At 40.7% G+C, this 22,786-nt stretch overlaps 1 protein-coding gene across 1 annotated transcript in view; it reads right to left on the reverse strand.

The window, feature by feature from the left end:
• The window catches only part of FBN2 (fibrillin 2), a 267,961-nt gene that overhangs the window by 24,583 nt on the left and 220,592 nt on the right, over nt 1–22,786 (reverse strand). Inside the window, exons 37-53 of the mRNA XM_053567017.1 lie at nt 20,259–20,420; nt 19,493–19,561; nt 18,899–19,024; nt 17,143–17,268; nt 14,940–15,092; nt 12,387–12,455; nt 11,370–11,495; nt 11,058–11,183; nt 10,469–10,594; nt 8,553–8,669; nt 6,933–7,061; nt 6,360–6,479; nt 3,259–3,384; nt 2,129–2,281; nt 1,141–1,206; nt 704–829; nt 60–179 (exon numbers count right to left, since the gene is read on the reverse strand). Coding sequence (XP_053422992.1) covers nt 60–179; nt 704–829; nt 1,141–1,206; nt 2,129–2,281; nt 3,259–3,384; nt 6,360–6,479; nt 6,933–7,061; nt 8,553–8,669; nt 10,469–10,594; nt 11,058–11,183; nt 11,370–11,495; nt 12,387–12,455; nt 14,940–15,092; nt 17,143–17,268; nt 18,899–19,024; nt 19,493–19,561; nt 20,259–20,420 — 2,040 coding nt within the window. The remainder of the gene's footprint in view (nt 1–59; nt 180–703; nt 830–1,140; nt 1,207–2,128; nt 2,282–3,258; nt 3,385–6,359; nt 6,480–6,932; nt 7,062–8,552; nt 8,670–10,468; nt 10,595–11,057; nt 11,184–11,369; nt 11,496–12,386; nt 12,456–14,939; nt 15,093–17,142; nt 17,269–18,898; nt 19,025–19,492; nt 19,562–20,258; nt 20,421–22,786) is intronic.

Raw genomic sequence — 22,786 nt, forward strand, 5'->3', positions numbered from 1 at the left:
GACATTAAAAATGCTTTAAATAACAAGAAGAAGTAATGCTTAAGTCAAAGATCACTCGCCTTCACAATTCATCATGGGCCCTGGCTCAAAGCCTTCATTGCAGTTGCATTCAAAGCTCCCAATAACATTGGTACAGGTACCATTTCCACATGGATTGCCGATAGAACATTCATCAGTGTCTAAAAAAGAAGAGTGTGTCACAAAGAGGTTTCAGTGTAACCAGAGCATGACCAAGAACACCCCCATAGCCCCTCATGGATTTCCAGGATTTCTGGAAGGCACACAGGACCCTTGAACCTCCCTGGCTGTGGCTGGCTGTTAGGCAGCATGGAGGACCCTGGCGGGTCAGTACACAATGCTGTGATGCCCAGACAGCAGTGCACAAATCCAGAAAAGGGCTGTGGTCTTCTGCTTTAAGAGCAGGCACAGAAAGTCATAAAATCAAACGAATCTCTCTCCCGATTTGAGGTTTTGGCAACTGTTAAACTCTCGACACATTAGATTTTATATATTTGGTTGAAGACAGAAGTTGGGTGTCAGGTTGAACTGGAAAATGGAGGATGGGTGAAGAAAGAGCCATTACTAGCTACTTACATTGGCTTTTAAATCCCACCACCACCCAAAAGGTGCCTGAGAGAACTTCTGCTGAACATGAGAAGTAGAAAAAAACTTCAAAGTTCTGTACCATGGCACCAACACTCACCCACACAGCGTACTCCAGTGTAATCAAGGTTGTAGCCCATTGGACATTCACAGCGAAAAGACCCATCCGTGTTGATACACTGACCATTGGAACAAATGCCTGGGCTCTCGAGGCACTCATTGACGTCTAGAATGCAGAACTGCCCATCAACTTTCTCATATAAAAAGATATGCTAATATTGTGTCTATTCAACACAGACTTACAATTAATAAAACATGTAAATATTGCTGTTGTCAGAGAAACAGGTATTCATACATCATGTCATAATCTTATAACAGAGTATAAAATGCATAGGGACATAGTATTATCTCTGTACATCTAATACAGTATATTACTTTTAGAGTGAAACTGACAAGATTTATAAAATAAAGGTAAAATAATATCTTTATATTACCTAAGAATACAGGAATAAAATACATCAGTATGTATCCTAATACCTTCACGTGTGTCATGAAGACTGGGGACAGTTCCATGGCCGTATGGACACAAATCCTGGAATGCAACTACAGAAAAAAATTCTCCATTACTGAAGAGTCTCAACTATCAGAGAGGTTAAGAATACATTAACACCAGGCATCTGATTGAATTCCATAGTCAGAGAGGTTAAGAACGCATTAACACCATGCATCAGATTGAACTCCATTGTTTTTCTTCTACAAGCTGCCTGTAAAAGAGTCTTTTATTTTATTTCTGTTATTTATTTCAAAAACAACTTTGAGTGTATTTAGTGATGGCTGCCTGACTTGTCCTTCCAGGATGCCACCTCCTGAGGGCTCCTGGTTGCTCTGTTTGCTCTGAAAGCAGAGCAACTGGAAGAGACCTTCCTGCCACACAGGATCCACCCTCCCTTGGGGACAAGCCTGCTCGCCACACAGGAGCCACCCTCGCTTGGGGACAAGCCTACTCACCACACAGGAGCCACCCTCGCTTGGGGACAAGCCTGCTCACCACACAGGAGCCACCCTCGCCTGGGGACAAGCCTGCTCGCTTGCTGGGAATTATTCTATAGCTCACCAATGCTAAGGAGCACGAGGAGGCCATCATCGCTCACTCAGCTTCTCAGAAGTGTACGCAACATAGTGAGGACCACAGCCAGGGGATATGATACCAGATGGGACTTGCACGGCAACGTGGCATAATTCCCATTCCCTCCCTCCCTGTACCTCTCAAATTCATTCTTTTGAAAGCAAATCATACTAACCTGGGGAGGGAAAATGAAATTAAAGGTTAACTCCACCTGTGCTTACAACATGTTGCATTCAAAAGCTGAGAGAAGCCCCCCAGACCAGGGTGCTCACTGAACCATCAGAACTTGTATACCAGGGGATGATTTCACCTTCAAGCTACTCATAAATCACGTGGTCACACTGACTGGCAAACATTCAAGAGTGGGTGCAGAGAGGCGTCCTCTGTCGCTCCTCTTACCTTCGTCATCTTTGGGGCACAGCTCACAGGGGTCTCCCCAGCCCTCTCCTGGCATCTTGCTACAGCAGCATTTTGCTTTTGTGGTGTTGAAAGCTTTGGGTACAGAACATTTTCCATTTTCAAAATTTGTGAAGCAGAAGCTCTGGCGAGTATCTAATCAGGAAAGCAAACATAAAGCTCCTTATCGGTCATTTGAAAAACTAGAAGCACAACTCCGTTTCTGACGGAACATTTCTCAGGGGCAGAACACATCACGCAGACTAGATTAGCAGTGAAAAACCTGTCTGGAAATCCTCAGTTGCTGATTTCCTTTGCCAATTATACTTCACTTGTATATAACATTTTATTTAATTGTTTAAAGCACTTAAATATTTTTATAACGTGCTTAGGAAATTTCAGAAATTTCCTAAATCATGCTCAATAGCAAAACGATTACTACACAGAATCTCTTTTTTCACTACTACATTGTTGCCTAAAAGAAAAAAAAGCAATCTAGGTGACTCTTAGTAAGTTAAGTCACATCCAAAGCAACTCACAGACCAATATACAAAAAAATATTTGCCAATAACATAATGCAAGTGGTCAATCCGGTGAATCAGGATAACTAATTTTTCTTTTAGCATAAAAGTTTTAAAAAATTCAGTAACAATCCAGCCTGGGCGTGGTGGTTCATGCCTGTAATGCCAGCACTCGGGAGGCTGAGGTGGGTGGATTGCCTGAGCTCAGGAGTTCGAGACCAGCCTGAGCCACAGCGAGACCCCAGCTGTAAAAACAGCCAGGTGTTGTGGTGGGCAAGGCAGCTACTTGGGAGGCTGAGGTGAGAGAATTGCTTAAGCCCAACAGTTTGACATTGCTGTGAGCAGTGATGCCACAGCACTCTACTGAGGGTGACAAAGTGAGACTCTGTCTCAAAAAAAAAAAAAATATATATATATAGTAACAATCCAAATAATACAAAGAACCTTAAAAATTATCCCTTGCATATGCTTTTGAGACTTATATTGTTAACTTTCAGATGTTATTTGCCATACACACTTAATCTGTCATCACAAAGTCTAGCACAATGGTTTACAACCTAGCTGTGAGGTTCCTAAGGGCAAATTGTGACAGAGAAGTTGCTTGAAGCTCACCAAAGCACCTCCGCCCATTGTCGGACAGCACGAAGCCAGGCGGGCAGATACACTGGAAGCCCCCTGGAGCATTGGTGCAAGAGCCAAACAGACAAATGTTGGGGTCTTCATCACATTCGTTTATATCTGCGGAACAGTGGGGGGATTTATTAATGTAATTCTATCAACACACCCTTCAACATCTAAAAATAAGTAATTCTCCATATTGCAATAGTCAACTAGCCAGAGATAATATGAGGTAACAGATTATACTATGTATATGTTTAACTTATTCTTAAAAAATGAACTATGAGCGCTTCAAAAGTCAAAGATTAGGTCCAGTTTCCATCAGTAGCATGTCAGAGAGTCTCAGGTCCACGTCTATCCCCCAGCCCTTGACCCCTAGGGGTGCACAGATGTCTAGCTGCCTACCTGACACCACCATCTCAACATCTAAGGTGTATCACAGATGTGGTGTGGCCAAATGTGTTCTCCTGACTGGTTTCCTCTCTGATACCCCTCTCCATAATCCGGACTGGGATCCTGGAGTCACTCTCATTTCCCCTCTGACCTTTCAGCCTCCCTTTGCGAGCAGAACGCAGTCTGCCAGTTCCGCCTCCTCCACATCCATTACCATTTGCCTCCTGGATCGCTGTGAGCGTCCTAACTGTGTCTCCCCCTCTTCTCTCCACGTTACCATCTGATTATACTTGGAAATCTGTGCCTTATGGAACTAGGAAGACTCAGATGTACTCCGAGAATGCTATCCTTTCCCCTGACCCCAGAAGGGCTCCTTAAAACAAATACGCATACCTTACCAGCGGGTTTTGGCCATTTTTTCCTGGCAAGTTCTAATTTAATGGGTTATTTTAACTAAGTGACTAGACATGATGTCAGGCACATTAGAACGGAAGCTCTGTGAAGGCGTGACATGTGTGTGTCCAGCTCACTGCTGTACCCTCGGCGCCCAGCATGGTGCCCAGCACATACTCGCTTCTCAATTTATATTTGCATTAGTTTAATGAGTGAGTCACATCCCATCTCTGCTTAAAAAACAAAACACCTGCAATGGCTCTACACTGACGGAAGGACTAATTCAATCCTCCAAGTCCGTCACTGCCTGCCCCTGTCCCTGCTCAATGCTACCTGTGTTTTCAAATAGCCTCTTTCTGTGCTCTGCTCTGCTTTGGTAAATTTCTATCCCGCGTTTAAGATGAGTTACCTGGAATGTCCCCAGTCCTTTGTGACTGGCTTCCCTGACATGCCACCCCTCCCCCATGCTGTAATTCTCTATCGCCACCTGAGCTCCCACAGCCTCAACAAGGCTCCAGACAGTGTCACAAGCTTACTTATGAAAATTGTCTCTCCCACTAGGCATTCCATAACCTGAAGAAAAAGACTATATTTTTGTATTTTCCAGCAACTTAGGTGCCAGGTATTTACTGCAACACCCACTGAATGTAGGAAGGGATTATTTATACGTGTACGTGTGTGTGTGTGTGTGTGTGTGTGTGTGTGTGTGTGTACATATCTACCTGGGTATACGTATGCTCACATTGGGAAGAACACATGAGCAAAATTGGTAAAACAGATACTAGTCTGAAGAAAATATTCAGAAATATCAATAGGAAAGAAAGTTAATTGTAGTCCCAGCTGCTCGGGAGGCTGAGGCAAGAGAATCGCCTAAGCCCAGGAGTTGGAGATTGCCGTGAGCTGTGTGAGGCCACAGCACTCTACAGAGGGCCATAAAGTGAGACTCTGTCTCTACAAAAAAAAAAGTTAAAGTTAATTACAAACCAATTTGTCAGAGATGCAAAACAGCATTATTGCTAACAATCGATAAAGAAAAAAAGATATTTCTGAAGCTTAATAGAATATGACTAAATCATAGATACAGATAACTTTCACTCAAAGAAAAGGCAGCCGAGACTCCCTGATGCAAAGAAGCCCAGGTGTGGGTGGCGCCTGTGGCTCAAGGAGTAGGGCGCCGGTCCCATATGCTGGAGGTGGCGAGTTCAAACCCAGCCCTGGCCAAAGACAAAAACAAACAAACAAACAAACAAAAAAAAAAAAAGAAGCCCAGGTGTGTCTATTTCATCCTCATGGGTAACACACTACTGTTATTACTGGTCTATAAGGAGATGGACCATGGAGACGATGGAGAACCCAGATTAAATATGAAAAAAGAGAACAGGAGGAAGACAAGATCTTAAACTTTTCAAGAAACTTCTTACTAAGAAGATTCTAGTATTATGATCTATTATTTTGAAGTACTGAAAACACCAGACGATCTTACCCAAATCAGACAGAAAATCAGAATGATTAGGGACACTTGTAATATCTAATAATATGGTCTGAAAAATAATTAAATTCTGCAAAGTAAAATGCTTCCTTCAGCTCTATCTTTACAACTCCTTGGACTACGAACAGTGGGGATCTACGTATCTTTAGACGGAATCTTGCCAGGGAGATAGACTTTTAAAAAGGTGGATAACCTAAAGGCAAAAATATCCCTCGCAATAGAAAAACCACTCTAAGATGCTGAGGCTTCTGAATTTCAACAAGGCTGTAAAAAATAATTTGTATGAAAGTGAAATAAAGTGAACTGTAAAAGGGTCATCCCTCATCATGCCCACCAGGCAATTCTGGGACCCACTTTTGATGTCGTTAACAGTGTTCTTGTGAGCTGGAAGAGTCTCAACAGAAAAACATCCGTTACGACAAATGGATGAATATTTTCTGTTTTAACATGAGGCTTTCCCAAGGAAAAAAATGTCTCCACAGCATCGTCAAGATTTTCTGCTTTGCGTTTCTAATTCCCCAGGCACTTTTAATAGCGGTTTTAAAAGTGGGTGCCAAAGGTTACAATTTTTGTAGATGCACTTTAAATTCAGTAGAAAGTCTCCATTGACATTTGGAAAAAAGATTAGAGTATGCTGAAAATTCTCTGACGAGTGCAAGACTCCTGTTCATGAAAAATCCCACATCCCCATGTTTCTATATGTTTCATTCTTAGGTCGGCAAGCTCGCAGTGGCTGGGACTTGGTGCATTTCCACAGAGTCAATGCCAAATCCTGTTAAACGGAACAGCTCGTGGACCTCAGCAGAAATGCCCGTCTTACCGATGCAGTTCTCGCTTTTTACTTCGTATCCTGGGGGACAGATGCATCTGAAGGACCCCTCCAAATTCTGACAGGTGCCGGGAGAACAAGAGCCCGGAAGAGCAACACACTCATTCGTATCTTTAGAGAGAAAGAGGAGAAAAAATAATTTAAACAGGAGATAATTGTTCCTTAGATTCAGATGTCTGCCAAATGGTATTAACATGAAATCGACTCGGGTCCTCTGATATGCTGGGTCACTGTGGACAACTGTACTCTGAGATATCCTTTGATACCTTAGGTATTTCTTATTTGGCAAGACTCTAATTTTCTTGATTTGTTTGCTTTGCCTACTGTTATTAAGATGTGGATAGCCTCAAGCCTTGTCCCCAGTAAAAGCACTGCCTATGAGACATTCACAATTCTTGGCTTGGACCTTCTATCAGGATTTGCCATCATAGCCTAATCGTAGATGTGCGGTCTGATGACCAAATGGAATGGGGATGAGTTCCTAAAAGGCAGGACGGAGGAGATGCACATCACCACTCTACAAAACAGAACTCCACAGAGACCGCGCACTGTTTGCGTGCTTACCTATACAGTTTTTGCCATCGGGAGTGAGTTCATAGCCTTCATTACATAAACACTTGAAGGAGCCAATTTCATTAAAACACCGTCCATTTCTGCACACCTGACCAAAAAAGGAACTGCACTCATCTATGTCTGCAAGCAAACAGGAGTTAACTTTCACAAAGAGTTCCTACACGTTTATTGTTTCACAAGTTGCAACTTAGAAACATATATTGGCATACATTTACAGGAAAAAGACAACTCTACAGTTCCTCATCAACACAGAACAAAATGGCACATATTAGAAGAATCACACAAGTAACAGGATCCCATGGATTGATCAGTACTGTATTTCAACTAAAGGATACGTTTCTGGTATTAAGGTAGCTCGTGAGTTTGGAAATGGATAACACTTAAGGCTTAAGGTTCAGCTTTCCATATTTTCCAAGTAAAAAATAGTTCTTTTCCCACTGGCAAGGGGGCTGTATGGAATGTAACTTGTCTTATTTGCAGATACTTTACCTGCAAGGTAAGCTGGCCACATATCAATGACAAATAAATGAACATAGTGAGTACAGGAAACTCAATTATATTTAAAACACTCTAGAATCATGGATACAGTCCAGACTTTAACGGAAAAAAAAAAAAAAGGGACATTAAGTGTTGGGTTTTCAGTCAAGCTCAGGGTTGATTACACGTGAGTGACTTCCTGGGCTGCTGGATGGCGGCACTTTGATCAGAGCCATGTCTGCACCTTTTAGCTCTCCTTGACTGTTCAAAGGATCTAAGAAACTATTGTCAAGAAGTGGTAGTCGAGCAAAATGTCCAATTAGCTTTGAATTTTTTTTTTGTAATTGCAGAATTTTGAAACATAAAGAAAACCAAGGAGACTTATGTTGGGTTATATTAGAAGGAGGTGGGGTCGAGATGTGATGGTCTCGTATGGTGGAAAGCCTGAGTCGCTAGCTCACGCCGTGCAGGGTCCTGTGGATGATAGCACCATCGGCTGTAAAGCGCCAGGGCAGTTCCTGGCACACAGTGAACACGGAATTAACATCCGTTGTCATTTCTCTCATCCTCTCTACTCGCTCCCAGTTCTCATTTCACATTTGTGTGTTGCTGTGGCCCAGGGGCGAAAATAGTGCTTGGCGACTAGTTTCCAAATCAGGAAATCCAAATCAGAAAACTAGTCACCAAGCACTATTTTTGTGGGGAAAGGCAGCCTGACTTCAAAATCTTATAGAAAATGAAATTTCAAGATATGGCACCTTTATAAGTAGGAGGTTACTGGTTTTGAATGCAAATCCACCATGGATTTATATAAAATATTTGTAAGCACACTGAAGCCATGAATTATCTATTTTTGATCCCATTTAAAGGGCAAAATATCCAAAACCATGTATTGGTCTCAGTATCATCTGAATAACCTTTTGCTCTGAACTGATTGACAAACGTGCTTAAAATAGAACAACAGTGTCTTGTGGTTATTTAGGGAAACATTGCGGTTTTAGATAACTGGAAACTAGTCATAATATTACATATCTTTTGGCACACATTAGCAATTCAAGTAATAAAAAATATTTTGTTCTTTGGTTTCATTTTTTAGTTCAGAAATGAAATACGCAGAAGCCATGCTGTACTTACCCAGGCAATCATTATTATGCGTGAGTTCAAACCCTGGGTAGCACAGGCAGTTGTAGGATCCAACGGTGTTTTTACACGTTCCATTTCCACATGGATGCCGCTCACACTCATCAACATCTACAAAGAAACATTGGCTCAAAAGAATTCAATTGTTAACTAGGAAAAAATAGGCTATTAACTCTTTTACATTTTCAACTACTGAATTAGATTTTTCTCATTTAGCATTAGGAACTCCTATTTGAGAAAAAGGAATATGAGGTAGAGAAAAACAAAAATAATACAATTACAAGAGAAAAGTACAGTTTTATTATTTACAGGCACAGGCAATACCCATAAGTACCCTGACCAAACATCCCCTCAGCAGAGATGTTTTAATGAGGTTTGCTTATCAATCAAAAGCAAACCAACTGTTTAAAACGGCAAAATACTTTGTTCCAGTAATCATTAGGAACATTCAGAAATGTACATCCCTTAATTTGATCAGGTAAACAAAGATAAATTTTACTTTACTTCATTTTGTAAAGTAGTTGAATCCAAATTGGACTCTATAAAAATTCACTATTATTAGCCTTCCAAAAAATTGGATTAAGAAAATATTTAGAAAGGTCATTCATCATGTGAGAAGGCAAACTCCCTAGACTATGAATCCCAGGTTACTAAAGTCTATGATGCAAAAATTAAATAAATAAAAATCAACCCCAAACAAAACAAGACTGGTATCGTTCTTTAGGAAGGAAGCTCTGGGTAAGGGAGGGCTTGCTGAGGAGTCTGACTTAGAAGAGTCTATCACGGAAGAACTGTTAGGACTGGGGCAGATTTTCCCCATCTGAACTTCTGAATCACATTTCCCACATATTTTCTGGCAAATCATACTCTCTCAGGGACTATAGCAAGGGGAAGCATGCGTGAGCAAGCATCCTCAGAGAGTTCATGCAAACAGGGACCAGAGCTTAGATTTTCCTTTGCCCAAGTATCACCTAGAGATTTTCTTCCTGTCATCAGGAAAAAGTCCAGGACGGGACTCTAAGGAGGTAGCAGATGAACTGAGGCCTTTTCCAGGTTTCCCTTGTCATAGTTATATATCATAAATGAAGCCAGTTCTAGAGTACTGAAATCTGATTTTAGAATTCACATCCATTATATCTTGAATACCAAAAGAGTAGATGTACAACTCTAGCTTTTTCTACATTGAAAATATGCTAATGATAAATAACTAAGTTTTAAACTTAATTTTCTTTCTCCAAGTGCAAAGCACAGTAAGAGAAGTTACTAAGGTTCGGCAGAGGCAGAGCCAATCGCTGACACCAGACTTCAGGTTGCAGCCTCGTGGCAACCCAACTGTCTTTGGGCGCCTATTAATCACCAGCTCAGCTAGTACTTAATGGACACTAGTATCACTTAACTAAGCATTACCCTGGGAATTTTAAAGAGTATGGCCATATTTGCTTCTAAAATTATTTTCAGTAAATAAAATACAAAATACACAGATAAATCCAATATATTAAATGATTTGTGTGGTTTGTGTGAAAAAGTTTGTATGTGTATACATATATTCATTTTAACATGGTCACTCTTAACCACTCCCTTGCATTCCAAAATGCTTCCTTAAGAGGTAACTTAGAAGGGTAGAGGGCGGCTGGCACAGCGGTAAATTCCACATAACCCAGAGTACTTGTCAAGTCATGCAAATGTCTTCTGGGGAAAAAGACTGAGAATCACTGAACTCAAGGACATACTATAGAATGTCTTTGCTTGCAAATTTTGCACTGAATAAAGACTTAAGCAGGTTGAGAGTTTTAACCTTTTGCAATACAGTTTCTGCCAGAGACATGGTAACTACTCAGGGCACCTGACAGAACTATAATCCATTCTGGAGTCTCAGCCCCCTGTCACTCCCTCCAGCCACATGTCCTTACCCATGCACATGGTCTGGTCCTGAGAAGCCTTAAAACCATTGTGGCAGACGCACTGGTAACTTCCTTGCAAATCAACACACAGGCCATGACTGCAGACGTTAGGAATTTCTAAACATTCATTGCGATCTAAAACAAAAAATTAAAACACATGTTACATGTATCTGATTTTTATTAAGATTTCTTCATTTTTCACAGATGCATTTCTCTAACCCGCTATTAATTATTACAGACAGGCTGAAAATGATCCCGTAACAACAGATGAGTCAGAATCAGTAAGGCTTTACAGTATACAAGTCTCTCTCTCTTTTTTATAATCATGTAATTTTTTTTAACGTTTATTAGTATCTCCAGGATACCAATTTAGTTTAGGGCCAAATCCTATGGAAATCAGTGGAGGAGACTTCTTAACAAAGCAGTCTGAAAGAGATGGTGAAATAGTTCACTGTAAGTAAGCAGATTTAGAAAATCTTTTCAAAATTATTCTTGACATATTTTTTTTTTTTGGTAGGAAAGCATGATCCCTTTTTAGTGTAGGAAATCTAAAGAATCTTGTGCTCAGGGCCAAAGAGTGAGTCGGCCTCTTGCTTACCTACACAGGCCCCATTGGGTGACAGTTTGAAACCCGTAGCACATTCACAGCGGTAGCTGCCAGGACTATTGATGCAGTCTGCGTTGCGCTGGCAGAGATTATCACCATTGCTGCACTCGTCAATATCTGAAAAAATAACAACTCCATTTTAAAGGGTTTTCATTATTACATTAGGCTGAGAGTCCCTTCATCACTTTGACGGTCAACTCCCGAATAACTACAGAGGAAATAGTAAAAAATCAGAAAACTGTCTAAAAGCCACTTCTGTACACCCAATGTTTGTGGACAAAGGACGTATACTGTTCAGATTACCTTCACAGACCAAGAGCAGGTCATTGTAACTGAATCCCGTCGGGCACTCACAGCGGAAGCTGCCAATCTGGTTAATGCACACTCCATTTGCACAAATGCCTGGAATCTCTTTACATTCATCGATGTCTGAAATTGAATAGATTTGGTCAAATATATGTGGTTTTGCTTAATGTATTTACCATATAACCTCAAATAATGCTATTTGTACTCTGGAACGAGAACATATTCAGTATCACACACACAAAAGTCAGTTATATACTGGCATAAATGATTTTGTGGTTTAAGAAAACACATGCATACGCCATAAAATAGATTAGTTCCTCTAAACAGCAATGGAAAAATTGAAGCAGCTGATAAAACGTACCAACCAATTTTAGTGTCTCTATGGCAAATGAGCTTCCTAGGGACAAGCCCTCTTCTTCGAGTTACATGTTGGGTTACCCTAACTACGGCTATTCATCTGACAAAGAAGGCTGTTTTTCTCACTCTACGTATTTTGTCATATATGCGCTCATAATGGAGATGTAAAATTATATTGCTTACTGAATCTGTGAGGAAGAAAAGTAGAGCGAGCAAGGTAATTAATTTAGATGAATAATTCCGCACGTTCCTAATTAGATCAAGTAGAAAGAGATGCTACAAAAATACACCAAGAACTTAAAACGTGTATTCATGAAAATGGCAACTAGACGTTAAATAAGGTAAATTATGTAATACAGCATGCATGACAAGGAAAACTAAAGTTTTAGCTGTTGTGTAGGAAATCTTCAAAAAGTCACGTAGCTATCGTAACTCAGTCACCAGAATATGCTGATTACTCTTTAGCAACACTTGCTTGGAATTTTTAAGTGTGTTATTTCTCTCTTGTCTAACTATATGAAAGTAGAATACAGATTATTTCATTTTGTGGTACTCCTGCATTTAAAAAATATTTTTTAGGTTTTTTCCAAAATGCTGTAAACTATATATATGTATATGTATTATGTATGGAAATAAACATAATCCGGAAAAACTCACCAACAGCTTTTCCTGTGTGAATATCAAAGGTGAACCCAGGAATATTTCCACATATCGTTTTAAAGTCAGCTTTGAAATAAAAACAGAGCAATGCGCTGTTCAAATTCTCAAACTTCTTCCAAATAACATTTCATATAATATCACTTTCACAAAATATATTTTATATTATTCACAACCAGATGTTTTAACCTATTATATTTACTTAATAACAAAGCCAGCTTCTGCAAGGTGTGGATCTAATCTAGGCATTCTTTACTATTATTATTAATGTAATTATTATTATCATTGGCTCTTTATTGCTCTCATACGGGAAGATTAAGAAATTGTTACAGGATTTAAAACAACTACTGAGGTACTTAAATTCTTTTTTCTTTTGCTATTCAGAGCTATAAAAATGATACAATTTATATAGATTGAAAAAACATAATAGAGTACAAATTTAAAAAGGGGTTACGGATTGTACAATGGCATAAACATGCAAAAGTAATTTTGTAGTGGAGAAACAGACTAATAATGAATAGTGAATGAGAAGTGACTATTGTCTTTTATTTATGTTTTACCATAAGCATCTATTTGTTGGAATGTGAAATATGAGTTATCAAAACCAATTCATCATGCAACCGAGTTACTCCTACACATGATTCACCAAAATAATGGAAATTGAAAAGAATTCTGATTTTTACAAAGCCAAATGCTTCTGATGCCCTGAGCTACATGAGTGAGTCAAACGCCTGGCAAAGTATTAGGTGAAGCTTTTACTCCACGCTACATTCCAGGCACCATCCGAGCAGGGATCTTAGGTGTGCGATCCACCCACATACACTAAGCGTCCAGCATAGGTGGCAAGGCACACAGCAGATGCTCAAATGAATGATCCCTAGCTGTCTGGTGATGTGCAAATTATGATTTACACACATCGTCTCATTAATCATCACTGCAACTGTATGAATCAGTCACTGTCATTATTTATCCATTATCCCTCAGTTTCAGGAGGGATAAATACCTTGCACGAAGTCACTAAGTTTAAATACAGATGTGTCTCTCAAACCTAAGCCCTTTACTTCTCAGGAAGAAAGTGGTATTTTAATCCCCCAAACCAGTGAACTTCAATTTCTTTCTTTTTCTTTTTTTTTTTTTTTTTGTAGAGACAGAGTCTCATTGTGTTACCCTCGGTAGAGTGCTGTAGCATCACAGCTCACAGCAACCTCCAACTCCTGAGTTTAGGCAATTCTCTTGCCTCAGCCTCCCAAGTAGCTGGGACTACAGGCGCCCGCCACAACGCCCGGCTATTTTTTTTTTGTTGTTGTTGCAGTTTGGCTGGGGCCGGGTTTGAACCCATCACCCTTGGCATATGGGGCCAGCGCCCTACCCACTGAGCCACAGGCGCCGCCCCTGGGAACTTCAATTTCTTTTTTTTTTTTTTTTTGTAGAGACAGAGTCTCACTTTATGGCCCTCGGTAGAGTGCCGTGGCCTCACACAGCTCACAGCAACCTCCAATTCCTGGGCTTAAGCGATTCTCTTGCCTCAGCCTTCCGAGTAGCTGGGACTACGGGCGCCCACCACAACGCCCAGCTATTTTTTGGTTGCAGTTCAGCCGGGGCCGGGTTTGAACCCGCCACCCTCGGTATATGGGGCCAGCGCCTTACCGACTGAGCCACAGGCGCCGCCCGAACTTCAATTTCTAATTACAGAGATTTTGAAGTTGAGAACCGTGGCACTATGTCTTTTCAATGACCTGGAGCATAACTGTGGTGAGATAGGGCTAAGGAAACTGACAGGACCATTGAATTTAAGCCACTGAAAAAGGTCTGTGTGTCACTTTTTATCTCCTCTCTCCTCAATTTTATCACCACATGAAGCATTTCAATGCATGCACCCTAAGCAGTGTTTAAAAACAAATGTACACTCAGTGTTTCTTATTTCCCTTATTTGGTTCGACTCTTAGTATCTGTAGTTAATAAAAATGATCACTCTCCCGTTCATAAAAGAGCCTGGGTGGGCAACAATTATAAGGAAAGCAATTTTTGCTCATCTCTCCCTAGTATCTTTCATTTCTTCTTTCAAAAGAATGTCTTATGAGAAAAACATTACCTTGTAACAACAATTTCTATTTTCTGCCCTAAAATTTCACAGTCTGAGGGAGATATACAAGATACCCTCTGATAATAAGTTGCTTTTGTATAATGTTTGCTCATCAAATACACTTTTTTAAAACATATTTTTTCAGATAAGAACCTTATCGAATGTAGGTTTTCTCAAAATATTACAACTTCCCTAACACGTGATGCATGGTTTAAGATGAGTTTAAATAGATCAGTGCAATAAACTAGAACCATTCAGCAATGGATTCTGATTCCAAGACCTTTTCCACCTATGTTGAAATCGGTGTTTGAATCTCAAGGAGCCCTTTGGAGGCTGAACCACATGATGCTCTGGGACATTTTTAGAACTGAGCATCTCTGGTCCTGTACATACTGACATTTATTCTACTATTACCTATGTGTGTGAGTCACTGATTCGGCCTTCAGCAGACGCAGGACCTGTGTACTTACCAGTGCCTGGGGTTGGGCAGGGTTCACAGGGTTTGTTCCAGGCTTTGCCCACATTATAGGTACAGCAGCACATTCTCTTTGTCACATTAAAAGGCAGTTCATTCTCACAAGTGGTTCCATTATAGCTTCGGTAGCAAAAGCTTTTCCTCATGTCTACAAAGAGAAAAGTAAGTTAGCCAGACCTTGCAGCAAGCCATTGGTAATGAAGCCCACAGGCCTGCAGACAACGTAGCTCTGAAAACGTTCTCAGCCACCTGCAGCTGTCTTAAAATAACTCTTTAAGTCAAACATAAATCATTTTTTAGATTAACATCTCTCCTCTTTTTAAATAAGGGATTTCATTTATAATTTTCTTGGGAGTTAATGTGAGTACACATTTGTTTCTCTGCTCAAAAGCATTTATTTTTAAAAAGCATTAAGCATTAAATTTCATATGTTCTTTTATTTGGATAATAACGCTCACTTTATATGAATATAGAGGAAAAACTAAAGAATATATATACTGCAACTTTTGGTGAAATGTCCTTACCTGAGACTCAGGCTTTTTAAAACGTAACTATATGGTCAAAAGTCAAAAAGATTCTGGAATACTTCAAAAATACTTAATTTCTAAACATTCTAAACAATAATTCTTTGTTTTTTCTTTGGAGGCAGACTCTTACTCTGTCATCCCGGGTAGAGTGACATGTCATCAGCCTAGCTCACTCAACTTCACATACCTGGGTAGAAGTGATCCTCTTGCCTCAGCCTCCCAAGTAGCTGGGACTACAGGGATGCATCCACCACCCATGGCCAGCTAGCTTTTACTATTTTTACTAGATAAGGTGTCTCAACTCTTGCTCAGGCTGATTTTCTTTTTTTTTTTTTATTATTATTATTTTTTTATTGTTGGGGATTCATTGAGGGTACAATAAGCCAGGTGACACTGATTGCAATTGTTAGGTAAAGTCCCTCTTGCAATCATGTCTTGCCCCCATAAAGTGTGACACACACCAAGGCCCCACCCCCCTCCCTCCGTCCCTCTTTCTGCTTCCCCCCCCATTAACCTTAATTGTCATTAATTGTCCTCATATCAAAATTGAGTACATAGGATTCATGCTTCTCCATTCTTGTGATACTTTACTAAGAATAATGTCTTCCACGTCCATCCAGGTTAATACGAAGGATGTAAAGTCTCCATTTTTTTTAATGGCTGAATAGTATTCCATGGTACACATATACCACAGCTTGTTAATCCATTCCTGGGTTGGTGGGCATTTAGGCTGTTTCCACATTTTGGTGATTGTAAATTGAGCTGCAATAAACAGTCTAGTACAAGTGTCCTTATGATAAAAGGATTTCTTTCCTTCTGGGTAGATGCCCAGTAATGGGATTGCAGGATCAAATGGGAGGTCTAGCTTGAGAAGCTAATTAAGGACACAACTCCCTTCACCATAGTTTCAAAGAAAATGAGATACCTAGGAATATACCTAACGAAGGAGGTGAAGGACCTCTATAAAGAAAACTACGAAATCCTCAGAAAGGAAATAGCAGAGGATATTAACAAATGGAAGAACATACCATGCTCATGGACGGGAAGAATCAACATTGTTAAAATGTCTATACTTCCCAAAGCAATCTACCTATTCAATGCCATTCCTATCAAAATACCAACATCGTGCTTTCAAGATTTGGAAAAAATGATTCTGCGTTTTGTATGGAACCGGAAAAAACCCCGTATAGCTAAGGCAGTTCTCTGTAACAAAAATAAAGTTGGGGGCATCAGCATACCAGATTTTAGTCTGTACTACAAAGCCATAGTGCTCAAGACAGCATGGTATTGCCACAAAAACAGAGACACAGACACTTGGAATCGAATTGAAAACCAAGAAATGAAACTAACATCTTACAACCACCTAATCTTCGATAAACCAAACAAGAACATACCTTGGGGGAAAGACTCCCTATTCAATAAATGGTGTTGGGAGAACTGGATGTCTACATGTAAAAGACTGAAACTGGACCCACACCTTTCCCCACTCGCTCAGGCTGATTTTCAACTCCTGAGCTCAAGCAATCCACGCACCTCAGCCTCCCAGAGTGCTAGGATTATAGGCGTGAGCCTCCAGTTCTGGCCTCTACACAGTAATTCTGAGATACAAGTGCTGGCTGAGTGAAGTTAGCAACTGGGATTAATTAATTCATCCAGGAGATCTGTACCTACCCATGCAGTTGTGGCCCCCATTGACCTGCATGTATTCAGGTGGGCAAATGCAGGTATAATTTCCCAGGGTATTGTAGCAGGTACCCGGCCCACACACTCCAGGATGTACAAAACACTCATCGATATCTAGAGCGGGTGACAACATCCATTAATTAATACAGACATTTTTTCAATGAATTTATATTACTCAGGGTACTAAACAAGGTATGGGAGATTCCCCAGACCCATATTTATACAAAATTTAGAAATACAGAAAATACCCTCAAATATGCATTTACATGACAGATGTATGGTTTTCCAAAGGAAAGACATCCCAATATTAAAAAAATAAATAAATCATCTGAAGAAATTATTCTAAAATGGCCAAAATAATTTATATGGCACATATATATATTTTTTTTTATTTTGCAGTTTGGCCGGGGCTGGGTTTGAACCCGCCACCCTCGGCATATGGGGCTGGCGCCCTACTCACTGAGCCACAGGCGCCGCCCCCGGCTATTTTTTTTGGTTGCAGTTTGGCCGGGGCGGGATTCGAACCCGCCACCCTTGGTATATGGGGCCGGCGCCCTACCAACTGAGCCACAGGCGCCGCCCGGCACATATATTTTGATACACACACGTATTTATTTAAGTTCACAGTCTTTAAATGGAATTTCTTTAAGGCCTACTTTTATGTCATTTGAAGGAAGTTTTAATGTCAACTTTGGAGTGAATGCAGGTTAGGAAGGCCTTTGCCTTTGTAGCCATTTGGAGAGTCTAGAGACAGTGCAGCTGGTGGCTCTTCTTATTAAATTGTATTTCTTCCAGATGCATTTAACTCACATGTTCCAAAAGAAAGATTATAATGGAAGTACTTATGTTACATGTTTAAAGTTGTTTTTTAGGAACATTCACATTCCACAAATAAATACTGAGATTCTACTGCAGCTGTTAAGTTGTAGCTATAAATGTGCATAAGATAATGGACCTCGCCTCCGGACTCACCCAGGGCAGCGTGAGACAGGCCCCTAGCAGGATGATTGTAATGCCACGTGAGAAATGAGGGAATTGTTTTGGTGGTGGTGGTGGTGGTGGGAACACAGAGTTTCCCTCTGTTTCCCTGCGCAGAGTGCCGAGGCATCATAGCACACAAAATCTTGGGCGCAAGAGATCCTCTTGCTTCAGCCTCCCCAGTAGCTAGGACTACAGGCGCCCGCCATCACACCTGGTTGATTTTTCTAGTTTTAGTGGAGATGGGAGTCTCGCTCTTGCTCAGGTTGGTTTCCAACTCTTGAGCTAAGCAATCCATCCACTTCGGCTTCACAGAGTGCTAGAATTACTGATGTGAACCAATGCCCCAGCCAAGAATGAAGAAATGTTAAATAGAAGGGCTGCCCCACAACCTTCAAATTTCATACCATGTAATCCAACATTTAAAAATTACTGAATTACATTCACTTAACATGAGCACTTAAGCTTAACTATCTTTCCTATGTAAAGTATAATTCTTATCAATATTTGAACCAGCAACTTATTTCACGTGGTGTATTTTCACACGACTTCGTTTTCCCTCATTTATATTTAATCAGTCCTTTTAGGAAAACACCAGCAAACTACAGCAAGCGAGCTGTAAGTGAATTCATCTATCATCATCCAACTCAGCAACACTGATACAAAAAGACAAAAGCCATGAACCAGTCGATAGATCCTCGACAGAATTGGAGGATGGGGCTGTTCCCCTGGCCCTGAAGCCTTTTGAGGCATCGCTTCCCCTCACCTTCACAGATGCGGGCCTCCTCGCTGAGGTAGTAGCCTTGTGGGCACTCACACTGGAAGCTCCCGAAAGTGTTGATGCAATTTCCACCCTGGCAGAGCCCCGGTAACTCCTGGCATTCGTCAATGTCTACAAAAGGGGAGACATTTCACTTACCGCAAACACCAGCAAGAAAGGCAAGAGTGAGTGTCAGAGCTTTCAAGAGTGTGATTCTGCAAGAGCAGAGGCGTCTATGCACCTCGACGAGTACCTACTTAGCCGGCACATTGATACCAAACACGGATTTTCTTGGTGTTGTCATGGCGTTTTGCAAGTATCTGAGAAGACTGATAAAAGCAAGGGGGGGGGGTGCATTCAACTTGGGGGCAGGAGTAAAGAAAGCTTTTCTGCAGACCCGTCAGACATTAGATCACGGCAACGGATCCTTGCTTCTTAATCAAAGCGGTTAGTTAACATTCTCGTAAGCGAGTGCCCACCTGTAATTTTACTAAATCATGTTGTTAGAATTTCTCCACCCTAATCTTTTCCCACCAGCATTTCTTTAAAGTTAACTCTTTACCTGGGTTACATCTGGATTATAATAAGAGATCTGCTCACCTTCCAGGATGATGGTGATGGGGTTAGGTCTGAAACCTTCACCTCCGGGACAGAGGGTGTAATATTCAGCTACAAAACAATGGAAAAATAAGAGATTTGATAACTATGTCCCAGGGGCTGAGACAAGGGGCAAGCATTCAGCAACTGCCAGGCTCCAAGGACAAGGCCTAAGGGGCTGTATCCACATTTTTCTTTCTGGCCTTTCAAATATATTTAGTGTATGTTACATTTTATGTGAAAAGTAACTACTCTGTAAATCATACACACAGTACAATAACAAAGTCGTGTTTTTAATTGAAGAAAAAACTCCCTCCCATAACTCATTTGGCTAGTAAATAAAAATGAAAGGCTCTACAGCACACTGGGTTTCAGTTCATGTCCATTATCAGAACATATGTTCCAATTTAAGGCATTCGATGACTGACTTCAGGAATACAACACACCTGTGAACCTGAACCAACCTTTGAGAGGACTTGGGAATGGCCTGTATCTGTGATACCATAGAGAACTGGCGTTATTACCACTCCTATTGGATTGTGGTTAAAATTTGTTTTTTTAAACATACCATGAAAAACATTAGCAAGGGAGGAATTTGAATTCTCTTTTATATAAAACACTGTTGGATGGTTTTGGCATGATCATTGAAAGCAGTCCAAATCCAATTTTTTTTTTTGTCCTCACTTCTTCTCCCCCCAGCCAAAGAATAAAATGGCAACTAGTCTTTTAGACGCAGGTTTATTTTCTTCTTCTGCGGCTCCATACTCACTGCTGTTGACCGGGGGGCACGTCTCGCAGGGGTTTCCCCAGGCCTTTCCCAACGAGCAGCAGCAGGAGGAGCGGCTGACGCCGACCCCGATCTCCGTGTTGCACGACAGACTCCCGTCTCCCCGGGGGCCAAACTTCAGGTAGCAGTTGCCCACACGGTTGTCTGCAGGGAGACAAGGCAGCTTAAAATCGCCTTGCTGTCCTGAACATCCTTTGTGGGGAAAAGCCACTCAAAGGATGAAATTCACATGTTGAACATTAATACGAAAGGTTCATTTTAATCCTTCGTACAAGTCAATCTCTTGCTTTAAACCTTTTCAAGACTGAGTCACACAAAGTCAATTATGACAGACTTTCCTATGTTTAGACATCCACACAGATCAAGTTTCTGTCTACTCATGGAATAAAGCAAAGGGTAAGAAATTTCTTATTGGGGACATTCTGGACTTTTGATAATACGAATGCAAGACATTTTTGACATTAATAATCAATACCATGAGTTTATAAAGAGCGTAAATAAACCCAGAGTTATTTAATTTAAAGCTATGTATCCTATCAAAAAATATTAATAACTCCATTTCTTTCCTCTTCATCACCTCCATGTCCCAATGGTTTAATTTGCATAGCTAGCTTGCAGGTTTTGGAAAAGACAGCCTGTGACAGTCTGCAACAAATATTAAAGAGATGGATGAATCTAAGACTTTTTCTTGCTTCTCACTACAGTTAACACACAGAGCACTGCCACTGATTCTCAGGGTTTAAATATTACTTTTCTGCTGAGAACTCAAATTTACGCTTCCGTCTCTCATTTCTCCCCTGAACTCCAGACCCTCTGCCAACAGCCCATTTAATTTTTCTCTCAGCTATCTAATAGTTGATTCAAAGTTAACATGTCTAAAATCAAACTCTCGATGTTCTTTTCTCTGCGTCCAAAAGCTACTCTGCTTTTTCCCCAGTCTGCCATATTTTCAATAAAGGGAACTCAGTTTTTTTTTTTTCACTCGCACTGGCCCTGGATTCGGCATCATCTTTGACTCTTCACTGTCATTCCTTATTTGATCCACCAACGAGGCCTGCCAACACTCTCTTTTACATGTATCTGGAATCTGACTACTTACCACCGCGTCTATCACCACAACCACAGTTTCAGCTGCCATTATCCTATATTTCTGTATCACGTATTTCCTCTTAACAACCTCCTAGACATACCTGCCTTAAAGGTTTGTCCACGTGTGAACCATATCAATTGATTTTTAGTACATAAACTTCACCAAATGTGAAAGATCTCAAAGAAGACATGAACCTGGGATGGTCTGTGGGGTGAAGTCTCTTCTATTGACAAAGCGTAGGAGAAAGCCGCATTTCCTTTGTCTATGGAAATACGCTGTTCACTCACTCATTGATTCTCCAATTTGAAAAATTCATGCAGAATACTGGTCTCTGCAACTCATGGGCTGGGACTGTGCATAGATGATGAATTTCGCCAGCATCTTTACAGCTGCACAGCAGAGCTGCTCTGTCTCTTTGTCATCATCTCCTGATTCATCCAACAACTGCAGAATATTTTCCACTGCTAACGTATTGTCCTCTTTGCCATCCATCACGGCCAGAAAGCAACGGCTTCTGAAGTCCCAACTGTGTGTAATAAACGCTGAAAGACGACTTCAGATCAGCTGTCTCCTGTCTCCTTTTGTATTTTCTTGAAAGATGACAAAGTCTTTGGGCAATATAGTAAGAAAACTAAGGATGAGGCCACAGTAACATTTTATTTCACTATTGCCTCTTCCTTCAAGGTGATGCCATAATTTCCCATTTTCTTACTTTATTCATTCATTTATTTATTTTTAGTGATGACATCTTGCTCTGTCACCAGGACTGGAGAGCAGTGGTGCAATCATAGCTCACTGTGATCAGGGTCAAAGGATTCTCCCACTTCAGCCTCCTGTGCTACTAAGACTATAGGCATGTGCTACCATCCCTGGATAATTTTTCATTTTTTTTGCAGAGATGGTATTCTGCTATATTTCTCAGGCTGGTCTCGAATTCATGACTTCAAGTGATCTTCCTGCCTCAACCTTCCAAAGGTTTGAGATTACAGGTGTGAGCCACTGCACCCGGGCTTTCTGACTGTTTTAAGCTCTGTTTTAACATCATTGGGCATAACGGATGATTACTGAAAAATTACAACCTAAGATAATAAAACAGCAAAATGTTTCAATCTAATGAAATGTAAGATGACTAACATCTTACAATGCATCATAGACTTATGAAAAGGCCCAATCGACTCTTATGGTATTTGTGAGATAGAATGAATCTTTGCTTTTTGGAAGACTGCTCAGAAGACTGAAAACCATGACAGGTCAATCCACACAAGCAGAACTGGTCCAGAACAAAACTCAAAAAACTAAAATTGATTGTTCACTGACAGTTAATCTGAATGCTGTTAAGAAAGAACATCCTCCACAGGCCTGCCCTGGTCTACAATTCTGCCCACAGAACAGGGGGCTCCTCCAGACCTATGCCTCACAC

This window comes from Nycticebus coucang, chromosome 17, assembly GCF_027406575.1.
Source record: "Nycticebus coucang isolate mNycCou1 chromosome 17, mNycCou1.pri, whole genome shotgun sequence".
Lineage (NCBI taxonomy): Eukaryota > Metazoa > Chordata > Mammalia > Primates > Lorisidae > Nycticebus > Nycticebus coucang.